Source organism: Panthera uncia (genome assembly GCF_023721935.1).
Source record: "Panthera uncia isolate 11264 chromosome C1 unlocalized genomic scaffold, Puncia_PCG_1.0 HiC_scaffold_3, whole genome shotgun sequence".
In the NCBI taxonomy this organism is placed as follows: domain Eukaryota; kingdom Metazoa; phylum Chordata; class Mammalia; order Carnivora; family Felidae; genus Panthera; species Panthera uncia.
The window spans coordinates 32,333,895-32,358,355 of NW_026057584.1; the positions used below are offsets into that span (position 1 = coordinate 32,333,895).

At 38.0% G+C, this 24,461-nt stretch overlaps 1 protein-coding gene across 30 annotated transcripts in view; it reads right to left on the reverse strand.

Moving 5' to 3' along the window:
* Nucleotides 1–24,461, reverse strand: part of ABI2 (abl interactor 2) — a 63,394-nt gene that overhangs the window by 12,776 nt on the left and 26,157 nt on the right. For 9 of the 30 annotated variants that reach the window (XM_049615104.1, XM_049615105.1, XM_049615107.1 and 6 more), the window contains 2 exons: nt 16,994–17,152; nt 2,745–2,831 (listed from right to left, as the gene is read on the reverse strand). In XM_049615104.1, the coding sequence (XP_049471061.1) occupies nt 2,745–2,831; nt 16,994–17,152 (246 nt within the window). Of the gene's footprint in view, nt 1–2,744; nt 2,832–15,823; nt 15,854–16,993; nt 17,153–22,880; nt 23,064–24,461 lie in introns of all 30 variants that reach the window. The other 21 variants (XM_049615099.1, XM_049615094.1, XM_049615092.1 and 18 more) reach the window with 5 other exon arrangements.

Here is a 24,461-nt window from a genome sequence, read left to right on the forward strand (position 1 = left end):
CTCAGTTGGTTGAACGTCCAACTCTTGATTTCAGCTCAGGTCATGATCCCAGGGTTGTGAGATCGAGCCCTGCATCAAGCTCCAAGCTGAGCATGGAACATGCTTAAGATTCTCTCTGTGTGTCCCTCTGACCCTCTCCCTCACTCTCTCTCTAGAAACAACAAAAAAAAATTCTTTTAGTACTAATGGGTTTTTTAAATAAACAAAAAATATAGAAATGTGATTTAGCATATATTTTATGAGAAATTGCATATGGTTGGGGTAAGAATCAACAATATAAACAACATAACCTATTTGCATTTACAAGGTAAAGAAACTGACTTTAAACAATTACACAAAACAAAGATCCAAAGGAATACTGTCTTTCAAAACAATCACCTTGAAAAATTACACTACAAAATTACTCAAAGATTCTGCCATTGCTCATTTTTTACCTTTTCTTATAATGCCTCAGAGCTAATGAGAGTAACATAAGCTACCATTTTTTTACTTAAAATGTTCTAATTACTCAGCTAGCACTTTGTTTCATTTAATCTTTACCTTGGGAGGTGGTGTTTTTAAGCCTCATTTTATGGATGTGGAAACTGGCTTTCCAAGATTAAGTACTACTATACTAAATAAGTGGAAAGCAAGAATTTGAACTTCAATGCCTATGATCTTAAAAGAAACACTATGGGAAGAGATCAATTTGATAACTTTGAAGTCATGGTTCATTATTACTCATTCAACAAAGATCAACTGAAAGCTTACTATGGCTAGTTACTATGCTCAGCACTAGGATAGAGCAGTAGGCTTAACTCATAGAGACACAGACAACCAAATTATCACTTATATAATCAAGTGTGGTAAGTGCTTTAAGTCATTATGGAGAACAGAGGAATAAACCAAAACTCTTACGTGGGTCAGGAAAGGCTTCCTGAATCTGAAGGATAAGTAAGAGTTAATGGCCAGAGGGTAGGATGGAGTGAGGGTGGATATTTCATGTTGGATGTAAAGGGGAGAAAAAAAAAAAGATAAAGTAGGAACTCTTCAAAGAACTAGCCAAAGTTCAGCAGGAAGAGGCATGAGGAAGCTGAAGAGGATTAAGCAGGAAGGGCCTTCAACAGTTTGAATTCTATCCAAAGAGTAATGGGGTGCCATAGAAGGATTTTAAGAAGAATAATAGAGTCATAGCTGCACTAATTAGCCCAGGATACCTGGTTCCAAATAATTCCAGACTGTTTCCAAACATCAATCTTATTACAGACTAAGTAAGTATCTGCTAACCACAGAATATTTTCAAACTAATATACCTGAAAACTATGAAGATAATTCCAAAGACAGGTATGTATCTTTCCAAGGTGAATGTTTTGAAAAAAACAACATTCATTTGAATGTAGAAGTCCTGTTATGTCTGTAAAATCAGCCACAGCTCACCTCATATACAAAGTTTTCTTATTTTTATACATTTTTAGGTGAGAAATGTATATTACTATTGAAAGAAGAAAAGACTATTCCAAAAAGCAATCACACTATGATAAACACTGGAGCTGCTCATGGTTTACCTTCCAATAAACAGAAGTTAAACAGACTATTTTCAGAAGCTAGCAAACAGAGGTGCAAAGGCACCTGAAAGAGATACTGAGCCCTCAGGCAAGTAAGACTGGATTATAGCCAGTTAAAATACAACAAAGAAATGTGTTCATAAAAAGGGGGCATTTAGTTAGCTATAGAAGCACAAAAAAAAACAAAAACAAAAACAAAAAATACCAGGACTGTGTCAGATGCTTCTCTAAGTGCTGGGGAAACAGCCAGCCAACAGAACAACCAAAAATTCCTGCTCTCGTAAGAGCTTACATTCTAGAATTGGCAATGCACATTTCCAAAGAAGTAGGAGTCCTAAGCAACAGAGTGCCAGTATTTCTACCCCACTGGTGAGACCATCCCTGTTATGAGATGCATACACTGGGCTCCTTCATACTGATGGCATTAAAACTTTCATTAATGTAATGCCTCTCATTCAGATTCCATGCCCATCATGCAACCTTACAATTGTGATGTGGGCTCCTTGTGTGGACTGCTGACAAAAAGAGAATTCACCTATCATACAGACTATGTTCATTGGTCTCTTTACCAGCAATTCCTCACTGAATATTGATATAGGCCTCCTGCTTTGTAGACATCAGTCTCCTGAGCTTCCTTAATGCTTCCCTAGGAGAAGACTGAATGTGTCAATAAAATTATTTGATCCTGCATTGCTCAACACGAGACCATAGGCCAGTATAAATTCACTGCCAATCTATGAGGTCTCCTGGGAGACAGACTGATAATTTTGCTTCCCTGAGACCTACCATGGCATGGCCATTTTTACACCTAGAATCCCAAGACTGGGGAAGATTCTCAAGCCGGCCATAACACCCTACAACTCCAGTGACAGAAAACTAGGCTACTACTTGCTTGAGCAACTCAGAGAAAAAGATGGGATATCTGATGACTAAAGAGCATCTCCTTGGTTAGAAATGGTTTTTGTTCTTATATGTGCTTTACTTTACTTTTGTATTATCTTCACTACCAGATTTAAGTTACCTGAAAGTAGAGAACTTCATCTTATTTTATCATTCACACTAGCTGCTCACACAGTGACTTGTTCATAATATTCAAATATTTGAAGTATTAGCGATATGAATGACTATTCAGCCAATCATATATAAATGACATTTTATGCCTATAATCTGATCTACAGCATAAAGAAGACATAAACTTACTATTTTCTTGGACTCGGGCCACAAATCCCATTAAAGGTAACTGAGGAGTTACCTGTAGGATGGAGGGAGGAGGAGGAGCAAGAGATACTGCAAAAACAAAAAAGGTGTGGAGGATAAGGGGTAAGGGCAAGTTACATTAAAAGGAAAGGATAATACAATAAAACAAACATATAAGGAGGGAAACCACTATGTACAAATATTTTATAAGCTATCTTAAAGATCCTCGTTTAAGGGATAATACATTAACACAAAAAATACAAAGTACTAGGGGGAGTTTTAAGAATGTTTCAAAACTTGCAACAGGAAGCATTTATTATATACAGATCTACTCTAACATGTAATGGCAAAGTGATCTGGTCATATCGCTAACATGTCTTCTCAAAGAAAGAATATCTTCAGATTATCATGAATAATTTGGTTTTCAGGATTTTAAAGGTTACAAGTTTAATGTTCATCAATACAAGAAAAAAAAACATCACATCCCAACATCCTAAATTTATACTTTTCATTGCTTCATTAACAGACAAAGTAAGTAGTTCTTCATTCATTAACTAAACAAGTATTTACTGACTTTCTAGTAAGCAGTAAGCACTTTGCTAGGAGACGAGTATCAAAACCATTCTAACAGGTCTGAGTCATTATAATTTTTCATCATCCCAACTCATACAAAAAAAAAAAAAAAAAAAAACACTGGCCTCATTCAAATCATTCTCTCCACCCAAGGTGTCTTTCCTTCCATCTCAAACACTGGTACAGCGCCTAGCACTAGTCAGCATTCAACAAACACTTAACGTATATAAATAAACCAGATACATGCCCAACAATTGCCCAAGATTAATTCTACAGTTATAGTTTCCTTCAGAAGGGGTATTAAGTATGGTATACATCTTTTTATAAAAAGAGAACACCTTTATTAACTCCAAATTACAGTTAAGACCAATACAACTAAGAAGATGAATAAGAGTCACTACCCTCAAAGAGATCACATTGTACGTGGGAATATAAAACAAAATAATAACCTTAACCCAACAATGTTTATGCAAGAGGCAGCAGTAGTGATGGTGCAGTGTGATGGTGGTGGGGGTACAGGGTGGGGTAGTGGTAAGGAAGGCCACATAGAAATTACCTCTGAACAGGCACTAGAAGAAAAAGGAGTTCAATACACAGACAAGAATGAGAATCAAAAGAAGCTGAAAACCAAGTGACGGGCAAAGGCTTAGAGGTATAAAACAGCATGACCAGTTCACAGGACTGGACATGTTTCTATATGACTAGCATAAAATGGCCCAGGGAGAACATACAAACCTGGAAAAGTAAAGTGTTTGGATATGAAATAGGAAAGTACCTTAGGTGAAAGATTGCTTAGTGGAAAGAGACTGGACTTTAAAGTCATTCAACGTCAAATATCTGATTTACCATTTCCTTGTTGTTGGAACACCAAGTAAAAACTTCTCTGAGCCTAATCCATAAATGTAATGAAAAAGAGTGGTTTACTTTACAGAATGACTGCAAAGATTAAAAAAATCAAAAAACTAATGCACGTAGAGAACCTAATGCAGGACCTGGCACAAAAAAAAAAAAAAAAAAAAAAAAAAAGGAAGGAAAAAAAAAAAAAAAGAGGACAAAAAAAAAAAAAAAAAAAAAAAAAAAAATCAAGGCTGCATAAACAAAAGAAAAGGAGAGAACTTAGTGAAAAAAGTGCCACTTGGTACTTCTGGGTAACTAAGGAACATACATAATTTAGACAAGACCTAAGTTATTAATCCTGAAGAATATCTAGATATAAGGGACAGAGCAGAATAACCCTAGAAATGGGTACCTTTTCTTTTTATAAAAGACACCTGTTGATTAGATTTTTCCCTGAAGTCATACTTCTTGATAGTAAACCCTTAAGTTGTATGTCTCCCACTTGCAAAGACTTGGAACAATTTGATATGGTCACAATACCCTATGTTTCCAAACTTAGGAGAAGATGACATAATGAACACAGAAATAGCAGAGACAAAGCTGATAAAAGAGAAAGAACAGCAGGCAGCAACTGGCACTTCTAGAAAAATAGAAATCAGGTATATGTTCATATCAAATAAGATGAAATGTTCATCTTCTGTTAGCACCAGTCCCAACCTCTTCTAGAACGGAAAAGCAGGAAATTTCCCACTTCAGATATTGTTTCTCATCCAAATTGAAAAAAAAAAAATGAACTTCTGGTACTAAACAAGAATGATTAGGTGTTTAACTCAGAACACTGCTTTTGTAAGTAGAGTTTATTATTTTTTAAGATGAGTATTTTTTAATTTTTTTGCTAGTTCTGAAAGTGAAAATCTGAAACCATATTGGTTTTAAGAAGTCCACTGACAGCACCTCAGGTAAAAACCAATCCCAAATCCTTCTAAAACAGAATTACTTTACAGCAAAACCAGTTAGATTTTTTTCAAAGCCCATCCATGTTAAAAAAAAAATTCAGTTCCAAATGGAGTTTACAAAGGCCACCCCAAATGCTACCCCCCGCCCAGGGAAAACTTTTTAGGTGATGGTCTAAATTAATTCAGATACCACAGCATTTTCTTTCTGGACCAAATTAAGAATTCATCTGACCAGAACTCTTTTTTTTTAATATGAAATTTATTGTCAAATTGGTTTCCATACAACACCCAGTCCTCATCCCAACTGGTGCCCTACTCAATACCCATCACCCTCCCACCACCCCATCAACCCTCAATTTGTTCTTAGTTTTTAAGTCTCTTATGTTTTGGCTCCCTCATTCTCTAACCTTTTTTTTTTCCCTCCCCTCCCCCATGGTCTTCTGTTAAGTTTCTCAGGATCCACATAAGAGTGAAACCATATGGTATCTGTCTTTCTCTGTATGACTTATTTCACTTAGCATAACACTCTCCAGTTCCATCCACATTGCTACAAAAGGCCATATTTCACCCTTTCTCATTGCCAAGTAGCATTCCATTGTACATACAAACCACAATTTCTTTGTCCATTCATCAGTTGATGGACATTTAGGCTCTTTCCATAATTTGGCTATTGTTGAGAGTGCTGCTATAAACATTGGGGTACAAGTGCCCCTATGCATCAGCACTCCTGTATCCCTTAGGTAAATTCCTAGCAGTGCTACTGCTGCGTCATAGGGTAGATCTATTTTTAACTTTTTGAGGAACCTCCACACTGTTTTCTGGAGCAGCTGCACCAGTTAGCATTCCCACCAACAGTGCAAGAGGGTTCCCGTTTCTCCACATCCTCGCCAGCATCTCTAGTCTCCTGATTTGTTCATTTTAGCCCTTCTAACTGGAGTTAGGTGGTATCTGAGTGTGGTTTTGAATTGTATTTCCCTGACGAGGAGTGACGTTGAGCATCTTCTCATGTGCCTGCTGGCCATCTGGATGTCTTCTTTAGACAGGTGTCCATTCATGTCTTCTTCCCATTTCTTCACTGGATTGTTTCTCGGGTGTGGAGTTTGGTGAGTTCTTCATAGATTTTGAATACTAGCCCTTTGTCCAATATGTCATTTGCAAATATCTTTTCCCATCCTGTTGGTTGCCTTTTAGTTTTCTTGTTTGTTTCCTTTGCTGTGCAGAAGCTTTTTATCTTCATGAGGTCCCAATAGTTCATTTTTGCTTTTATTCCTTTGCCTTTGGGGATGTGTCAAGTAAGAAATTGCTGCAGCTGAGGTCAGAGAGGTTTTCTCCTGCTTTCTCCTCTAGGGTTTTGACGGTTTCCTGTCTCACATTCAGGTCCTTTATCCATTTCGAGTTTATTTTTGTGAATGGTGTAAGAAAGTGGTCTAGTTTCATCCATCTGCATGTTGCTGTCCAGTTCTCCCAGCACCATTTGTTAAAGAGACTGTCTTTTTTCCATTGGATATTCTTTCCTGCTTTGTCAAAGATTAGTTAGCCATACTTTTATGGGTCTAATTCTAGGGTTTCTCTTCTATTCCATTGGTTGATGTGTCTGTTTCTGTGCCAATACCATGCTGTCTTGATGATTACAGCTTTGTAGTAGAGGCTAAAGTCTGGGATTGTGACGCCTCCTGCTTTGGTCTTCTTCAAAATTACTTTGGCTATTCGGGGTCTTTTGTGATTCCATACGAATTTTAGGAGTGCTTGTTCTAGCTTCGAGAAGAATGCTGGTGCAATGTTGATTGGGATTGCATTGAATGTGTAGATTGCTTTGGGTAGTATTCACATTTTAACAATATTTCTTCTAATCCATGAGCATGGAATGTTTTTCCATTTCTTTATATCTTCTTCAATTTCCTTCATAAGCTTTCTATAGTTTTCAGCATACAGATCTTTTACATCTTTGGTTAGGCTTATTCCTAGGTATTTTATGCTTCTGGGTGCAACTGTGAATGGGATCAGTTTCTATATTTGTCTTTCTGTTGCTTCATTATTAGTATGTAAGAATGCAACTGATTTCTGTACGTACATTGATTTTGTATCCTGCGACTTTGCTGAATTCATGTATCAGTTCTAGCAGACTTTTGGTGGAGTCTATTGGGTTTTCCATGTATAATATCATGTCATCTGCAAAAAGTGAAAGCTTGACTTGATCTTTGCCAATTTTGATGCCTTTGATTTCCTTTTGTTGTCTGATTGCTGATGCTAGCACTCCCAACACTATGTTAAACATTAGTGGTGAGGGTGGACATCCCTGTAGTGTTCCTGACCTCAGGGGGAAAGCTCTCAGTTTTTCCCCATTGAGGATGATATTTGCTGTGGGCTTTTTATAAATGGCTTTTATGATGTTTAAGTATGTTCCTTCTATCCCGACTTTCTCGAGGGTTTTTATTAAGAAACGATGCTGAATTTTGTCAAATGCTTTTTCTGCATCGACTGACAGGATCATATGGTTCTTATCTTTTCTTTTATTAACGTGATGTATCACATTGACTGATTTGCGAATGCTGAACCAGCCCTGCAGCCCAAGAATGAATCCCACTTGATCATGGTGAATAATTCTTTTTATATGCTGTTGAATTCAATTTGCTAGTATCTTATTGAGAATTTTTGCATCCATATTCATCAGGGATATTGGATTGTAGTTCTCTTTTCTGCTGGGTCTCTGTCTGGTTTAGGAATCAAAGTAATATTAGCTTCATAGAATGAGTCTGGAAGTTTTCCTTCCCTTTCTATTTTTTGGAACAGCTTGAGAAGGATAGGTATTATCTCTGCTTTAAATGTCTGGTAGAAGCCATCTGGTCCTGGACTCTATTTGTTGGGAGATTTTTGATAACCGATTCAATTTCTTCGCTGGTTATGGGTCTGTTCAAGTTTTCTATTTCTTCCTGTTTGAGTTTTGGAAGTGTGTGGGCGCTTAGGAATTTGTCCATTTCCTCCAGGTTGTCCAGTTTGTTGGCATATAATTTTTCATAGTATTTCCTGGTAATTGCTTATATTTCTGAGGGATTGGTTGTACTAATTCCATTTTCATTCATGATTTTATCTATTTGGGTCATCTCCCTTTTCTTTTTGAGAAGCCTGGCTAGAGGTTTATCAATTTTGTTTATTTTTCCAAAAACCAACTCTTGGTTTCATTGATCTGCTCTACAGTTTTTTTTAGATTCTATATTGTTTATTTCTGCTCTGATCTTTATTATTTCTCTTCTTCTGCTGGGTTTGGGGTGTCTTTGCTGTTCTGCTTCTCTTTCCTTTAGGTGTGCTATTAGATTTTATATTTGGGATTTTGCTTGTTTCTTGAGATAGGCCTGGATTGCAATGAATTTTCCTCTCAGGACTGCCTTCGCTGCATCCCAAAGCGTTTGGATTGTTGTATTTTCATTTTCATTTATTTCCATGTATTTTTTAATTTCTTCTCTAATTGCCTGGTTGACCCATTCATTCTTTAGTAGGGTGTTCTTTAACCTCCATGCTTTTGGAGGTTTTCCAGACTTTTTCCTGTGGTTGATTTCAAGTTTCACAGTATTGTGGTCTGAAAGTATGCATGGTATGATCTCAATTCTTTTACAGTTATGAAGGGCTGTTTTGTGACCCAGTATGTGATCGATCTTGGAGAATGTTCCATGTGCACTCGAGAATTAAGTATATTCTGTTGCTTTGGGATGCAGAGTTATAAATATATCTGTCAAGTACATCTGGTCCAATGTATCATTCAGGGCCCTTGTTTCTTTATTGATCCTGTGTCTAAATGATCTATCCATTACTGTAAGTGGAGTATTTAGAGTCCCCTGCAATTACCACATTCTTATCAATAAGGTTGCTTATGTTTGTGATTGTTTTATATATTTGGGGGCTCCCGTATTCGGCACATAGACATTTATAATTGTTAGCTCTTCCTGATAGATAGACCCTGTAATTATTAAATAATGCCCTTCTTCATCTCTTGTTACAACCTTTAATTTAAAGTCTACTTTGTCTGATATAAGTATGGCTACTCCAGCTTTCTTTTGACTTCTAGTAGCATGATAGATAGTTCTCCATCCCCTCACTTTCAATCTGAAGGTGTCCTCAGGTCTAAAATGAGTCTCTTGTAGACAGCAAATAGATGGGTCTTGTTTTTTTTTTTAATCCATTCTGATACCCTATGTCTTTTGGTTAGAGCATTTGGTCCATTTATATTCAGTGTTATTATTTAAAGATATGGGTTTAGAGTCATTGTGATGTCTGTAGGTTTCATGCTTGTAGTGATGTCTCTAGTACTTTGTGATCCTTGCAACATTTCACTCACAGAATCCCCCATAGGATCTCTTGTAGGTCTGGTTTAGTGGTGATGAATTCCTTCAGTTTTTGTTTGGGAAGACCTTTATCTCTCCTCCTGTTCTGAATGACAGACTTGCTGGATAAAGGATTATTGGCTGCATATTTTTTTTTCTGTTCGTCACATTGAAGATTTCCTGCCATTCCTTTCTGGCCTGCCAAGTTTCAGTACATAGGTCTGTCACTAGTCTTACCAGTCTCCCTTTATATGTCAGAGCGTGTTTATCCCTAGCTGCTTTCAGAATTTTCTCTTTATCCTTGTATTTGCCAGTTTCACTATGATATGTCGTGTAGAAGATCAATTCAAGTTACGTCTGAAGGGAGCTCTCTGTGCCTCTTGGATTTCAATACCTTTTTCCTTCCCCAGATCAGGGAAGTTCTCAGCTATGATTTGTTCAAGTACACCTTCAGCCCCTTTCTCTCTCTCTTCATCTTCTGGAATTCCTATTATACGGATATTGTTTCATTTGATTGCATCACTTAGTTTTCTAATTCTCCCCTCATACTCCTGGATTTTTTTAGCTTTTTCTCAGCTTCCTCTTTTTCCATAATTTTATCTTCTAATTCACCTATTCTCTCCTCTGCCTCTTCAATCCAAGCTGTAGTTGCCTCCATTTTGCACCTCATTTATAGCATTTTTTAGCTCCTCATGACTATTTCTTAGTCCCTTGATCTCCATAGCAATAGATTCTCTGCTGTCCTCTATACTTTTCTCAAGCCCAGCGATTAATTTTATGACTATTATTCTAAATTCATGGTCCGCTATATTGCTTAAATCGTTTTTGATCAATTCGTTAGCTGTCGCTACTTCCTGGAGTTTCTTTTGAGGAGAATTCTTCCGTTTCATCATTTTGGATGGTTCCTGGGGTGGCGTGGAACTGCAGGGAACTTTCCCTGTGCTGTCTGGAGTAACTTGTGTTGGCGGGCAGGGCTGCAGTCAGACCCCATGTTTGTCCCTAGCCCACCGCTTGGGCCACAGTCAGACTGGTGTGTACCTTTTCTTCCCCTCTCCCAGGGGCAGGACTCACTGTGGAGTGGTGTGGCCCCTGTCTGGGCTACTTGCACACTGCTAGGGTTGTGGTGCTTCTTTGATGGGATCTGGCATATTAGCTGGGGTGGATCCGCAAGGTGCACAGGGGCAGGAGGGGCAGGCTCAGCTCACTTTGCCCTCGGTGGTCCCCTGCAGGAGGGGCCCTGCAGCACCAGGAGGGAGGCAGACCCATTGGAGGGATGGATCCACAGAAGCACAGCGTTGGGTGTTTGTGCGGTGCAAGCAAGTTCAGTGCCAGGAACTGGTTCCCTTTGGGATTTCAGCAGGGGGATGGGAGAGGGAGATGGCGCTGGCCAGCGTCTTTGTTCCCCGCCAAGCTGAGCTCTGTCTTCCGGGGCTCAACACCTCTCCTTTGCAGTGTCCTCTCGCCCTCCCACTCTCAGAACAGAGCTATTGACTTATAACATTCCAGATGTTAAGTCCCGCTGGCTGTCAGAACTCACGCAGTCTGGCCCCTCTGCTTTTGCAAGCCAGACTCGAGGGCTCTGCCTTGCCTGGTGGGCTGCCCCTCCACCGCCCCAGCTCCCTCTTGCCAGTCCATGTAGCATGCATTGCCTCTCCACCCTTCCTACCCTCTTCCGTGGGCCTCTCGTCTATGCTTGGCTCTGGAGAGTCCGTTCTGTTAGTCTTCTGGCGGTTTTCTGGGTTATTTAGGCAGGTGTGGGTAGAATCTAAGTGATCAGCAGGACGTGGTGAGCCCAGTGTCCTCCTACGCCGCCATCTTCCTCCTCCCTACTATCTGACCAGAACTCTGTGAACCAGAAAATCCTATTTTAAACTAGATTTATCTTTCTTAGAGCTGAATAGAAAATCAACCATTCTAGGAGATTTAAGCAGGAATCTGATGAGAAGAATTATTTGCAATATTCAGTCTAGTCCTAGGCATCTTGTGAACAGGGAAGGGCAGCGAGTAACTAGACATTTGTTTTCACTACACTTAGCTAAGATGATTCCTCATATGACAACACCCTTTCCCTATAACCACCAAAAGGTCTCTAAACTTAGTAATTTTATGTTCACAATATACACTAATGATGTTAATGTGAGGAGATGTCCTCACCAAGTGACTGGACCAAATACACACACAAACACTCACACACACTCACACACACACTAAAAGGCTCTGCAAGCAAACCAAATTTACATTATGAGTCTGTGCTGATGAAATATATAGCCTTTCCAAGCATGACCTTCCTGGTTATTTATAAAATCCTTTGTAGCACAATCTTTGAGGCTTATTGTTTTAAAACATCCAGTTCAAAGAGTTCTGAGGGGCACCTGGGTGGCTCAGTCAGTTAAGCATCCAACTGTTGGTTTCTGCTCAGGTCATGATCTCATGGTTCCTGAGTTCCAGCCCCACGTCGGGCTCTGCACTGACAGTGTGGAGGCTGCTTGGGATTCTCTCTCTCCCGCTCTCTCTACCCCTCCCCTGCTCGCTCTCTCTCTCTCTCTCTCTCTCTCAAAATAAATAAATGGACTTTAAAAAATAAAAAAAAAGTTTTGAAAAATCACTTAGGATTTTACATCTTATTTCTACAGGTTTATAAATACTCTGAGAAAAGCAGACAAAACAAACATCCTCAATACTACTACTAAAACCATTAAAAAATACCACCTTTAGAAGTTGTATTTATCTGACAGCCCATTCAGGTTTAGCTGCTTATATTTTACATTGCAGTGAGGGAAATGATTTAAACAATTCATTTTAAGAGTGAAATATTTTCTGAGCACCTGGGTGGCTCACTCAGTTAAGCGTCCAATTTTAGCTCAGGTCATGGTCTTGCAGTCTGTGGATTTGAGCCCTGTATTGGGCTCTGTGCTGACAGCTCAGAACCTGGAGCCTGCTTCAGATTCTGTGTCTCCCTCTCTCTGCCCCTCCCCCACTCGTTCTCTGGCTCTCTCTCTCTCTCAAAAGTAAACATTTTAAAAAGTGAAATATTTTCTAAACATGAATAGCAAGGAGTATTTAAAAGTGAACTTAATGATACTCAGTAAGGAGGCTTTTTTGATGGAAGAGTATATGGTTACCAAATAATTATCAATTCTGTAGTCTCAGAAGGGTTAAAAGAACTGGATCATTGTTGTTATTCCTTTTGAACCAAAAGAGTCACAAGATGTTATGCCAAGTGAAAGTAGCAAATTAACAGTTTAAAAACATAACTTGTATTAATAATCAGTGTAAAGGGCCTATCCGGCTTACTTGGTCATCTGAGAATATACGTACCACTGTTCAGTTGTTCCCTTGCTTTTTCGTTCTTAGAGTAAGCATTCTCTAACAAACACTAAAGACTGCCTAAAATAAGGATTTGAAAATAGCTTCTTGCTACTGCTCTTTTATTCATACTTTGCTAAAGCTCTACCACATCTGCATTTTTCTGGAAATTTATGGTAAGCATCATTTAGTGAATATATGTTATTGATTTCTCTTCTGCAATATCACCAACCCAATATAATTTTTTCATTGTTTCTTTTTAGTTGTTTTTAATAACATTCAGTGGTTAAAACCTGGCATTTTCCCTGTGTAAAACACAATACTCATTTACAAATTCCTCATACAAACTATATACAGTCACATTTCTTGCAACCAACATTCCACTTTATGAATTAGATTTTTTTTAACCTTTGCTATAAGAAAATACGAGCAGTATACTATAGGATATCTATTAAAAAAGGTGTTGGTACTTAAATACATTACTGATTCTTTAATGTTATGGATTGAATATTTATATATCCCCTAAGTTCACAGGTTGAAATCCTAATGTGATGGTATTAGGAGGTGGGACTTTGGGAGGCAGTTAGGTCATGAGAGTGGAGCCCTCATGAATGGAATTAGTGTCCTTACAAAGGAGACCTAGAGAACTCCCTCTCTTTTCCACCATGTGAGGATACAAGAAGATAGCAGTGTGCAACCCAGAAGAGAACTCGAGAAATTGACCATGTTAGCACCCTGATCTCTGACTTCCAGCTTCCAAAACTATGAGAAATAAATTTCTGTTGTTTATAAACCACCCAGTCTCTGTTACAGCAGCCTAAACTAAGACACTTACCAAACGAGGTTTATATATGTAAATGTACAAACACACACATACTTATTTACCACCAGAGTGCTTCATATTGATATTTAAAATAAAAACTGTTAACTTGTTAGCTCTATTTGTTTCAGTGACTCTCTTTGCAGCTGACAAGATGAATGATACATTGGTATTCCTATTTCTCTGACTACATTTTTAAGAAACAATGAGGGGCGCCTGGGTGGCGCAGTCGGTTGAGCGTCCGACTTCAGCCAGGTCACGATCTCGCGGTCCGTGAGTTCGAGCCCCGCGTCAGGCTCTGGGCTGATGGCTCGGAGCCTGGAGCCTGTTTCCGATTCTGTGTCTCCCTCTCTCTCTGCCCCTCCCCCGTTCATGCTCTGTCTCTCTCTGTCCCAAAAATAAATAAAAAACGTTGAAAAAAAAAATTTTTTTAAAAAAAAAAAGAAACAATGAGAGCCAAAGGGATTTCAGTTATGCCCTGATCAAAGTGTTCCTTTCATTAAATTGCTTCTGAAATAATCTCATTAGAAAACAATTACTGTACCCTTAGGATCATTACAAAACAATTATTGTACTCTTAGGACTTGGCACTTCAAATAAATTCCACCAACAGTTCTCATAATTCCATATTTTAATTCCTATGTTTGGTTGCCTTTTCAACTCAAACCAACTACAGTAACAGTGCTGCTAGATTTCCATCTCACAGAAAATCACACTGAATTTAGAGACACATGAATCCCAGCCTGTCAGCTCACCCCTTCAGAAGTCCACATCCATTTTAAGCCTCTGATTGTAAAAAAACAGGCTCATAAAAAACACAGCTGGGATCATTTTTGTTAAATCAGAGAATTAGCTGCTTGAGAAAGCACAACACACGTTTTTTCATTTTAAATATTAATAAACAGGGATGAAGGTAAGACCCATGGGAATAATACAAGACACATAATTTTCTAAAGCAAATAAAAAGAAGAAACACCGAGTAGCCTTAGGACACTGGTTTGCAAAGTATTGATTCTTGCAAAAAAAAAAAAAAAAAAAAAAAAGAAAGAAAGAAAGAAAGAAAAGCTTTTCAAAGAACATGATTTAGTAAAAATAAATTTTAATTCAAAAAAGCACCATGATTAATAAACTAACAAAGCTGCAGTCACCCTCTTTAAACAGTTACCAAATCCCTAGAGATGAAAGGCAGAACTTCAAAGAGAGGCATACAGGAGAAAAAAAATAAATAAATGAATTGTCTCACACATTATATTGAAGGCTCAAGAATCTCAATTCGTTTTATATCCATGAGTGTGAAAAATACTTTCATTAAAATTATTCCTGAGAGTAGGGCATTTTTCTGCTTTAATCACATACTTTCGTTAAAATCAGATTTACAAAGAAAGAAGTACGGAAATATGTACATAAAACACATTTAAGTATGTGCTCAAATAGCCTTCAAATAAATTCCACCAACAGTTCTCATAAGACCAATATTTTATACGTGTATATGTACACAAAAAGAAGTAAATATCCTTGTACCTATTTCCTGAATATCATATACACATGAGTCATCAACTGTCACAGTGAAGTATCTCTCAGCTCCATTAGGGAACCAGCCATTTTAGACTGACACCACTCTTTCAAAATTCTACTTGAGCATAGGGAAGGGTGTATGGGCCATAAGCAGTATTTGTCTAGACTTCCAAGGAGGGCCAGAGAGAGACCTTACCTTCAACACAACTATGAAATAAGCCATATCTACTAACAAACTAAAGTTTAAAAATAAAAACTGCATTTAGGTATAAAAATGAGTTTGGAACACATGATTTAAAATCAGAATGTATGAAAAAGATAGGCAGATTTGTCAAAATTAAGCTCAAAATGAGTTTAAAAGAATGGCACAGCAAAAAATCATTAAGTGTAATCAAGGACAGCAGCAAGAATATATTTCAGCTCAGGCAGTTGGTCATCACACTACAGTGTAAATATGGTGTTTAATCTGTAAGAGGGACCCAAAAGAGTCAAAGGATTTGAGTAAAGGAACAGGATTTCATTCTACATCCAACAGCTACTGAGCACTATTCCCAGGATAAAACTGTATAAAAGACTGACGAGGTCTCAGGCTCTCAAGCACTTTATAACACATTGTGGGATCCTCCTCACCTCCAACCCCCTACCTCCCAAAAAGAGACTACGAGAGTAAGAGGAAGATTTTTTAAAGTCCGAAGTTAGGTAGGATAGTATGAAAGAACATGGAACTCAGAGGCAGACGATCTAAGTTCAAATCCTAACCTGACATCACCTCAGCCTCAGTTTCTTCACCTATAAAATACAGATGAAAATGAACACATGATTAGAGGAATCAAATGAGATAATATATAAAGGCATTCTTTAAACTGCATTTATCAAGGGGCACCTAGGTGGCTCAGTCTTAGGTTAAGCGTCTGACTTCAGCTCCGGTCGTGATCTCACGGTTCGCGAGTTCAAGCCCCTCACTGGGTTCTGTGCTGACAGCTCAGAGCCTGGAGCCTGCTTCGCGTTCTGTGTCTCCCTCTCTCTCTACCCCTCCTTGGCTTGTGTTCCCTCTGTCTCTCAAAAATAAATAAACATTAAAAATAAATAAGTAAACTGCATTTATCTAGAAAGAGAATCAAATTTCTTCTGCATAACTCCCAAGGAATAAGGAGGTTTCACCAAAAGGTAGCCATGGTTGACTGGTTTCAGGGCTTATCAAAAAAAATGGAATGGGTTGTCCCTTAATATTAAAGGTGATCATATACAGACTTACTGGCCTCTTGGCAAAAATCCAGAAAAACACAGTAAGTTGATATACCATGTCCACAATAGTCACAGTGTCTAGTATTTGCTTTCACCTTCTCTGGGGAAGAAGCAAAAATAATGTTTGCATGTGACTTTAAATATGTGCCAGATTAATTTTTTTCTGTATGCATGATGCATGATGAAAGACTGTAGTATCTGGATCAATCTGTCCAAGTCCCAGCTTTCCCATCATAGGTTTGGTACGAGACGTGAATACAACAGTATAACTGCCTAGCACAAAACAGCTTCAAAAATATCATCTCTCCTTTACTATGCCACTTATAAAACTATGTTCATATACAGTCAATTTTCATTATTTGGTATTCGTAGAGCAAGGATATCTGATAAAATAAGAAGGAAATACTGTTCACCATAGTATTATTTTTAAAAGCAAATAATCACCAGCACAATCAAAAAGATTGTTTGGAAAAATTAAGTTCTACTTTATATGGAAATCATGTACTGATTAAAAAAAAAAAAAAAGAAGTGGATGATATAGTATTAGCAACCTTGTAGTCATTCTTCCATTCATTGAACAAATAGTACTAAACACCTATTATGCGCTAGTCATTTGTAATTAAAGGTCTTTTCTTCTGTAATTGAAATTTTAAATATTCTATAAAATGCAAAAGAAAATCTAACCTGGATTCTGGCTATAAAAAGGTCCTCCATTCATCTGATTCTGAAGGCTTGTTTGTGAAGTTATGGAAGGAGGGCGTCTATAGGGCAACGAGCCCCCTATTGTTGGGGGAGTATGGCGAGAGGCAGGTCTATTCATACTGTAGAACTGAACAGGATGACCTGGAAAAGGGACAGAGCATAAATTTGCCATTAAAAGAAAATTATCTCAGACAACCAAATGCTTTATTGTCTGAATCTTAATAACATGATTAAAAATAACAATGCTTAGCTAACTTAATTGCTATCTGACAAACATCATACAAGGCCACAGCTATTGCTCAGCTAACATATCAAAGTGCAAAAGCAAGAGGGGCGCCTGGGTGGCTCAGTCGGTTAAGCATCCAACTTCGGCTCACATCATGATCTTATGGTTTGTGTGTTCGAGCCCCACATTGGGCTCTGCACTGACAGCTCAGAGCCTGGAGCCTGCTTTGGATTCTGTGTCTCCCTCTCTCTCTCTGACCCTCCCCAGCTTGTGCTCTCTCTCAAAATAAATAAATAAACTTTAAAAAAGAAAGTACAAAAGCAAGAAAGTCGGTAAATAAAACTAGGTTTGGAAAAGCTATGGTCTAAACAGATTACTAATTAATACTATAATTGTATTAAACTAATAATTTGACAGGGTTTCAAAATCATCACAATTAAAATCTGTGGCTTACTTCCTCCTCCACCCCTCAAAAATGGCCACTAAAAACTAAACAGAAATGACATTTGGAAAAGAAAAAGAAAAAATGTTTAACACACAGTCTTATCCAAAACAATAATAGTAATAATAACAATAGCAATAAATTTAAAGTAGCAAAGCCAATTCATTTAAAGGAAAACAAAGTATTTCACAAAAGGTAAAGTGACATAATTCCAAATCAAATACGTCTTTATTCAATCAAAAACCTCCATGGGGCACTTGGGTGACTCAGTTGCTTAAGCATCCAACTTCGGCTCAGGTCATGATCTCACCATTCCTGAGTTCGAACTCTGTGCTGAGCTGTCAGCACAGAGCCTGGGGCCTGTTTCAGATTCTGTGTCTCCCTGTCTCTGCCCCTCCCCCACTTGTGCTCTGTCTCTCTCTCTTTCTCAAAAATAAATAAACATTAAAAAAAAATTAAAGGGGTGTTTGGGTGGCTCAGTCGGTTGAGCATCTGACTTTAGCTCAGGTCATGATCTCGCAGTTGAGTTCAAGCCCCGCATCTGGGCCCTGTGTCCAGCTCTGTGCTGACAGCTCAGAGCCTAGAGTCTGCTTCAGATTCTGTGTCTCCCTCTCTCTCTGCCCCTCCCCCGCTCATGCTCTGTCTCAAAAATAAATAAACATTGAAAAAAAAATTTTAATAAGAAAAACCCCTCCATTTCCGAAGGTAGATTATTTTGCCTTAAAATTAGAGGTTGGGGTGCCTGGGTGGCTCAGCTGGTTAAGCATCTGACTCTTGATTTCAGCTCAGGTCATGTTCTCAAAGTTTGTGAGATGGAGCCCTGCATCACATTGGGCTCTGTGCTGACAGCAAGAAGCCTGCATGGGATTCCCTCTCTCCCCAACTCTTTCTGCCCCTCCCTCTAAATAAATAAATAAATAAATATCTTAATTAGAGCTTAAGCAATTTACAAGTATGAATAAAGCTAAGATACAAAAAAGTAAAATATATCTTATTTGTAATACAATCTCTGAACCTATACACATTTATTAGCAATTTCACTCAACTGTGCTGAGAATACTTAAACAGGTAATGCTAACTAAAGACATTCTTTCGTAATCTAAGTCCCTAATGCAATTCAGCTCCTAAATTTTCTCTTGACTCCACTTCCACTTAACATCATTCAGCTGAAGGCCTACTATAACAGAGCAAACAAAGCACTAGAACACCCTGGAGAGACCACTCCAGTAGACAAGAAAGGAGGGGAGGAAACAGGAGGAGAGAAGAAGGGAAGGGAGACGTGAGAGGGGATGAAAGGGGAAGGAGAGGAGAGATAAAGGGAAGAAGATAGGAGCACTTGTGTGGCTCAGTCAGTTGAGCGTCTGTCTTTGGATCAGGTCATGATCTCGTGGTTCCTGGGTTTGAGCCCTGCACTGGGCTCTGTGCTGTCAGTTCGCAACCTGGAGATTACTTCAGATTCTGTGTCTCCGTCTCTCTCTGTCCCTCCCTTGCTCACGCTCTCTCTCAAAAATAATAAACAAACATTAAAAAATAAAAAACAAAGGGGAAGAGGAGGAGAAAGTGCAGGGAGGAAGGAAGAGAGAGGGGAGAGGAGAAAAGAAAGAAAAACACTTCTGGCAATTTTTCATCTTATCCATGATTGCAAAAAGGATTTATGTGACTAAAACTGGTCTTCAGGAACTCCAAAAATTTATCAAACTTGGTTTCATATGAACTCATATAAAGAATATTTTAAAAGTACTCAAGATCTGCTAAATCATTTAATTTTACATACGACAGCATCAAAACCTAAAAATCAATTCTGTTGTATAAAAATCTGGAGTATTCAAGCTTAAACATAATCTACTGTCAGGGGGCACCTGGGTAGCTCAGTTGGTTAAGCCTCCGACTTCAGCTCAGGTCATGATCTCACAGTTCATGAGTTCAAGCCCTGCATCAGGCTCTGTGCTGACAGCTCAGAGCCTGGAGCTTGCTTGTCATTCTGGGTCTCCCTCTCTCTGCCCCTCCCCCCATCTGCACTCTGTCCCTCTCTCTCAAAAATTAAAAAAAAAAATTTTTTTTAAACATAATCTACTGTCAAGTCTATATAACCACAATAAAAAATGTAAAAACATATATACTAATAAATTATTACTTCAAAGATATGTTTTGTCATTTGAATCATCAGATACAAATACATTATTGGCATTTTAGTAATTAATCTGTAACAAACTAATACAGACCTATGATCTTCAAGTTAAAAACATCCTGATAATTGACACCATTATGAATTTTATAGATTACATCCAGTCTAAAATCTCACATAAGTCATCGATAATTCAAAAACACTACTAAAAAATTATCTATTGATACCATTAATAAAGCATTTATTTTGCCTTGGGTTAAAAAAGCAAACAAAGCTACAGTTTAATTTTACAGACCTAACTATAAAACCTAAAACTAAAAACTTTTAGGAAAAACAGAACAAAATCTTTATGACCTTGCATAAGCTAACAAGTTTGAAAGTATGGCACAATTCATTGAAGAAAAAAATCAATGAACTAGACTCAGTCAAAATGAAGAACTCCCCCTTTAAAAGATACCATTAAAGAATGAAAAGTTAGTCATAAATGGAAGAACGTATTTCCAAATCATAAAATTGATAAAGGACTTTTATTCAGAAAAAAAAGAATTCAAGGGGTGCCTGTGTAGCTCAGTTGGTTGAGCATCCAACACTTGATTCTGGGCACTAGTCATGAACCCAGGGTCATGAGATTGAGCCCTGTGTTAGGCTCTGTGCTGAGCGTGGAGCCTGCTTAAGATTCTCTCTTTCCCTTTGCCCCTCTCCCACTTCTACACACTCACTCTCTCTCAAAACAAAACAAAACAAAACAAATGAAAGAATTCAGTAAGAAAACAAACAACCCTATTCAAAAGGTGTGTGAGGGGAGCAAAACATTTGAACAGACATTTCATCAAAGAAGATAAACAGATGGCAAAGAAGCAAATGAAAAGATAGTCTACATCATTAGACATTAGGGAAATGCAAACCAAAACCACACAAGAAACTATTGTACACCTATTACAATGGCTATAGTTTAAAAACAGTTTGGGGGTGGGGGGTGGCGCCTGGGTGGCTCAGTCAGTTCAGCATCTGACTTCGGCTCAGGTCATGGTCTCACGATTTGTGGGTTCGAGCCGCACATCCAGCTCTGTGCTGACAGCAGAGCCTGGAACCTGCTTCAGATTCTGTGTCTCCCTCTCTCTCTGCCGCTCCCCACTTGCACTCTCTCTCTCCCAAAAATAAACAAACATTAAAAAAAATTTTTTTAAAAGACAAACTGACAATAGCAAATGCTAACAAGTATGCAGAGCAACTGGAAGTCTAACACACTGCTGGTCGAGGTATAAAATGATTTAGCCACTTTGGAAAACAATCTGACAGTTTCTTATAAAGTTAAACATTCACTTACTATACAACCCGACAATCCTAATCCCTAGGTGTTTACCCAAATGAACTGAAAACTGACACACACACAAGTCTGTGTGTGTGTACCTACAGCAATTTATTCATAATAACCCCAAAATGGAAATAATCCAAGGGATAAACAAACTATGGTACCTCCGAAGGATACAACGCTACTCAGTAATAAAATAATGAAACTTGAAGCAACATGGATAAATCTCAAATGCACTGGTGCCAAAAAAACGGACCCAAAAGGCTACATACCATATATTCCCATTTACATGACAAGCTAACAAAGTCAAAACTTTAGAGGGAAAAAAAAAACGAAAAAAACACAGATCAAAGGGTTACCAGGGGCTAGGAGTGAAAGGGAAGGACTGATCACAAAGGGAGCATGAAGGAAATTCGAGGATCACAGTATTATTCCACATCTTCACTGAAGTTGTGGTGACATTACTGTGTACATCTGTCACAGAAATACATGCTAAAAAGGGTTAATTTTACGGTATGTAAATTATACCTTAATAAGAAGAAAAGAAAAAAGTACTTGGTGATTCAAAAACTGTATTAGAAAGATTATATTGATATGTTATTAAGGCATTTACCTTGATTTTTGTTAAGAAAAACTATATTATTCAGTCATGTAACAAATGTTCATTCAGGGTAAACTCTGAACCAGTACCTGCTATTAAATTATGATTTTATTACTAAAATATTCGCTCTTGGGTGGGAGCGATTTGTTCTTTCTGGGCCTACAACCAACTTCAAGATGTATTTTTTACTGCATTGATGTTGGAGTATAGTAAGATTCCTAGATTTAACTAGATAGTCTTGCCTAACAGAGGTGTGTATAGATCAAAGTATAGTCCATGTTTACATTTGTACACTATGGGAAGCTTTTCTTACAAAGTGCTATTATAGAAGTTATCCCATAAAACGCCATCCAAAATCCCTTTTAGCTAAGTGTCCTTTAACACAAGCATCTAGTTATAGCAGTAGAGCTAAATATATATATTCTATGAAGTATTTATTTAGCAAGCTAAGGTGATACATGTCCAAACACATACATTTTTATAATAAAGAATTTATTTACTAACCAGCATCACTATTAACTTTGCAAATATATTTTGTAGAAAGTGAACCTTTTCCCCTTCCCCATCAAAACAGATTTTAAGTTGTAGTTTTAAAACACTAAAACACCAGCCAACTTTAAGTAACACTTAAGTAAGCCTGAATTTCTTAAAAAGTCCATTGTCTACTATGTGTTTCCAGTGCTACTTTAAAAGACGTACAGAGACATTCAATATGTTAAATATTACCTATAAAATATACCTTAGAATTATTTTCATAGACTTTTCTATTTGTTAAAGACGTAATCTGTAACAATAATTCTAACGATAACTTCTCGAAACTGTACAGAAGAGGGCTCCATACTAAATTCACAAATCTCTAGTAAGTGAAATTCAAGCAATAAAAAAATGTATATTTGTGTTACTCTACTGGAAAAATGTATGTCAACTTTACCCTGATTTCCTCAGTAAATTTTACTCTTGTGGTTACATGCCATCTTCTAGTTAGTCCATTACTCTTCAGATTTTATACACACACACACACACACACACACACACACACACAGAGAGAGAGAGAGAGAGAGAGAGAGAAATAGAGCACAAACAAACAGAAGTCATAAAGCCAGAGTTCCATGTAAAAGAGCCAGATGACTGGATGTGCCTTCCAAGGAACAAGCCATACTCACCTGTAGGGGGAGTGGAAGAAACAACAGGGGGAGTTGGAGAAGTGAAGCCATCAGCAAGGGTCTGGGCACCCCCAGCAGCAGCGTCTGGGGCAGTGGAGGAAGGGACAGTAGCAGGAACAAGAGGGGCAGGGGCAGATGCAGAAGTAGCAGGAAGGGGAGGAGTACCAGCAGAGCCAGCAGGGGCTGAGGGGAAAGAGGAGTAAGAGGCAGCATTAATGAGGCAGACCCATTAGGCAGGATTAGAAAAGGCATTAGAGAACCTAATGTTAGATATCCAGTGCTTAACACTAACCAAAGAATACAGAGAGTGTTAAAAAAAAAAAAAAAAAAGAAAAAAAATTAAGCTTATACTAAAGGATTGTTAGCAAATAATTCAAAATGTTCAGGGTAATGTACAGATTTTTTAATTCATTAGAAACAAGCATTCCATTTTACCTAAAAGCCACTACTCTGGAAGAAAAGTGCTCCCTTTATATTGTAATTTTTAGCATAATATTTTGTAAACAGCATACAAATCTAAACAGAATACACTAGAAAAATAATATTCCATTTTGAATTACACAAATCAGAAAATAAACATGTATTTCAGATATAAACACCCTATTTGGTAAAAAAAAAAAAAAAGAATTTAGAAAACACAAATCTTTTTTTATGATTTTTAAGAAGGTATTATCTATTTGCTATTGTAAGTAAATTAAATACAAAATATTCGGGGCGCCTGGGTGGCTCAGTCGGTTAAAGTGCCCGACTTCGGCTCAGGTCATGATCTCACAGTCCGTGAGTCCGAGCCCCGCGTTGGGCTCTGTGCTGACAGCTCAGAGCCTGGAGCTTGCTTCAGATTCTGCGTCTCCTTCTCTCTCTGGCCCTCCCCCGTTCATGCTCTATCTCTCTCTGTCTCAAAAATAAACAAACATTAAAAAAAAATTTTTTTTTTTAAATATTCTATCCTTATGTCTTCTGTGTCATACTTTTTAAAATAAAGTTTAACTTTGGTGTCTTCACATTAAACAAGCATATTTTTCTGTTTCAGAAAAAAAAGGTAGTATTTCAGACAGTATTAAATTCCATAAGTCCACTAAATTTAAGTGCCAAAACTACTTTAAAATCTGCCACTGAATGTGATTCTCACACTAAGTACCCACTGTGTCCAAAGGCATGCAATGTCATAACACTGGCTGGAATATAACTCATACCCAGGTGGTACGTGAAACCTCAAAGCACCTACTGAGCCACAGCACCAAAGGCATAAAGCTAAATGACAGAGAAGTATGTGAACATGAACTCAGAAATCACTTGGTCAAAAATAACAAGAGCAGAGGGACAAGTGGATGGCTCAGCCGGTTAAGTGTCCAACTCCTGATTTCAGCTTAGGTCATGATCTCACGATTCATGAGATCTGCACTGAGCACAGAGCCTGCTTGGGATTCTCTCTCTCCTTATCTCTCTTTGCCCCTCCCCTGCTCGCTTGTGCACATGTACACATGCTTTCTCTCTCTCCCTCAAAATAAACATATAAAAAATGCATAAAGATTTCCCAACATTATTAGAGTCCTAAAGAAAACAAAATCCTGATTATGAAAA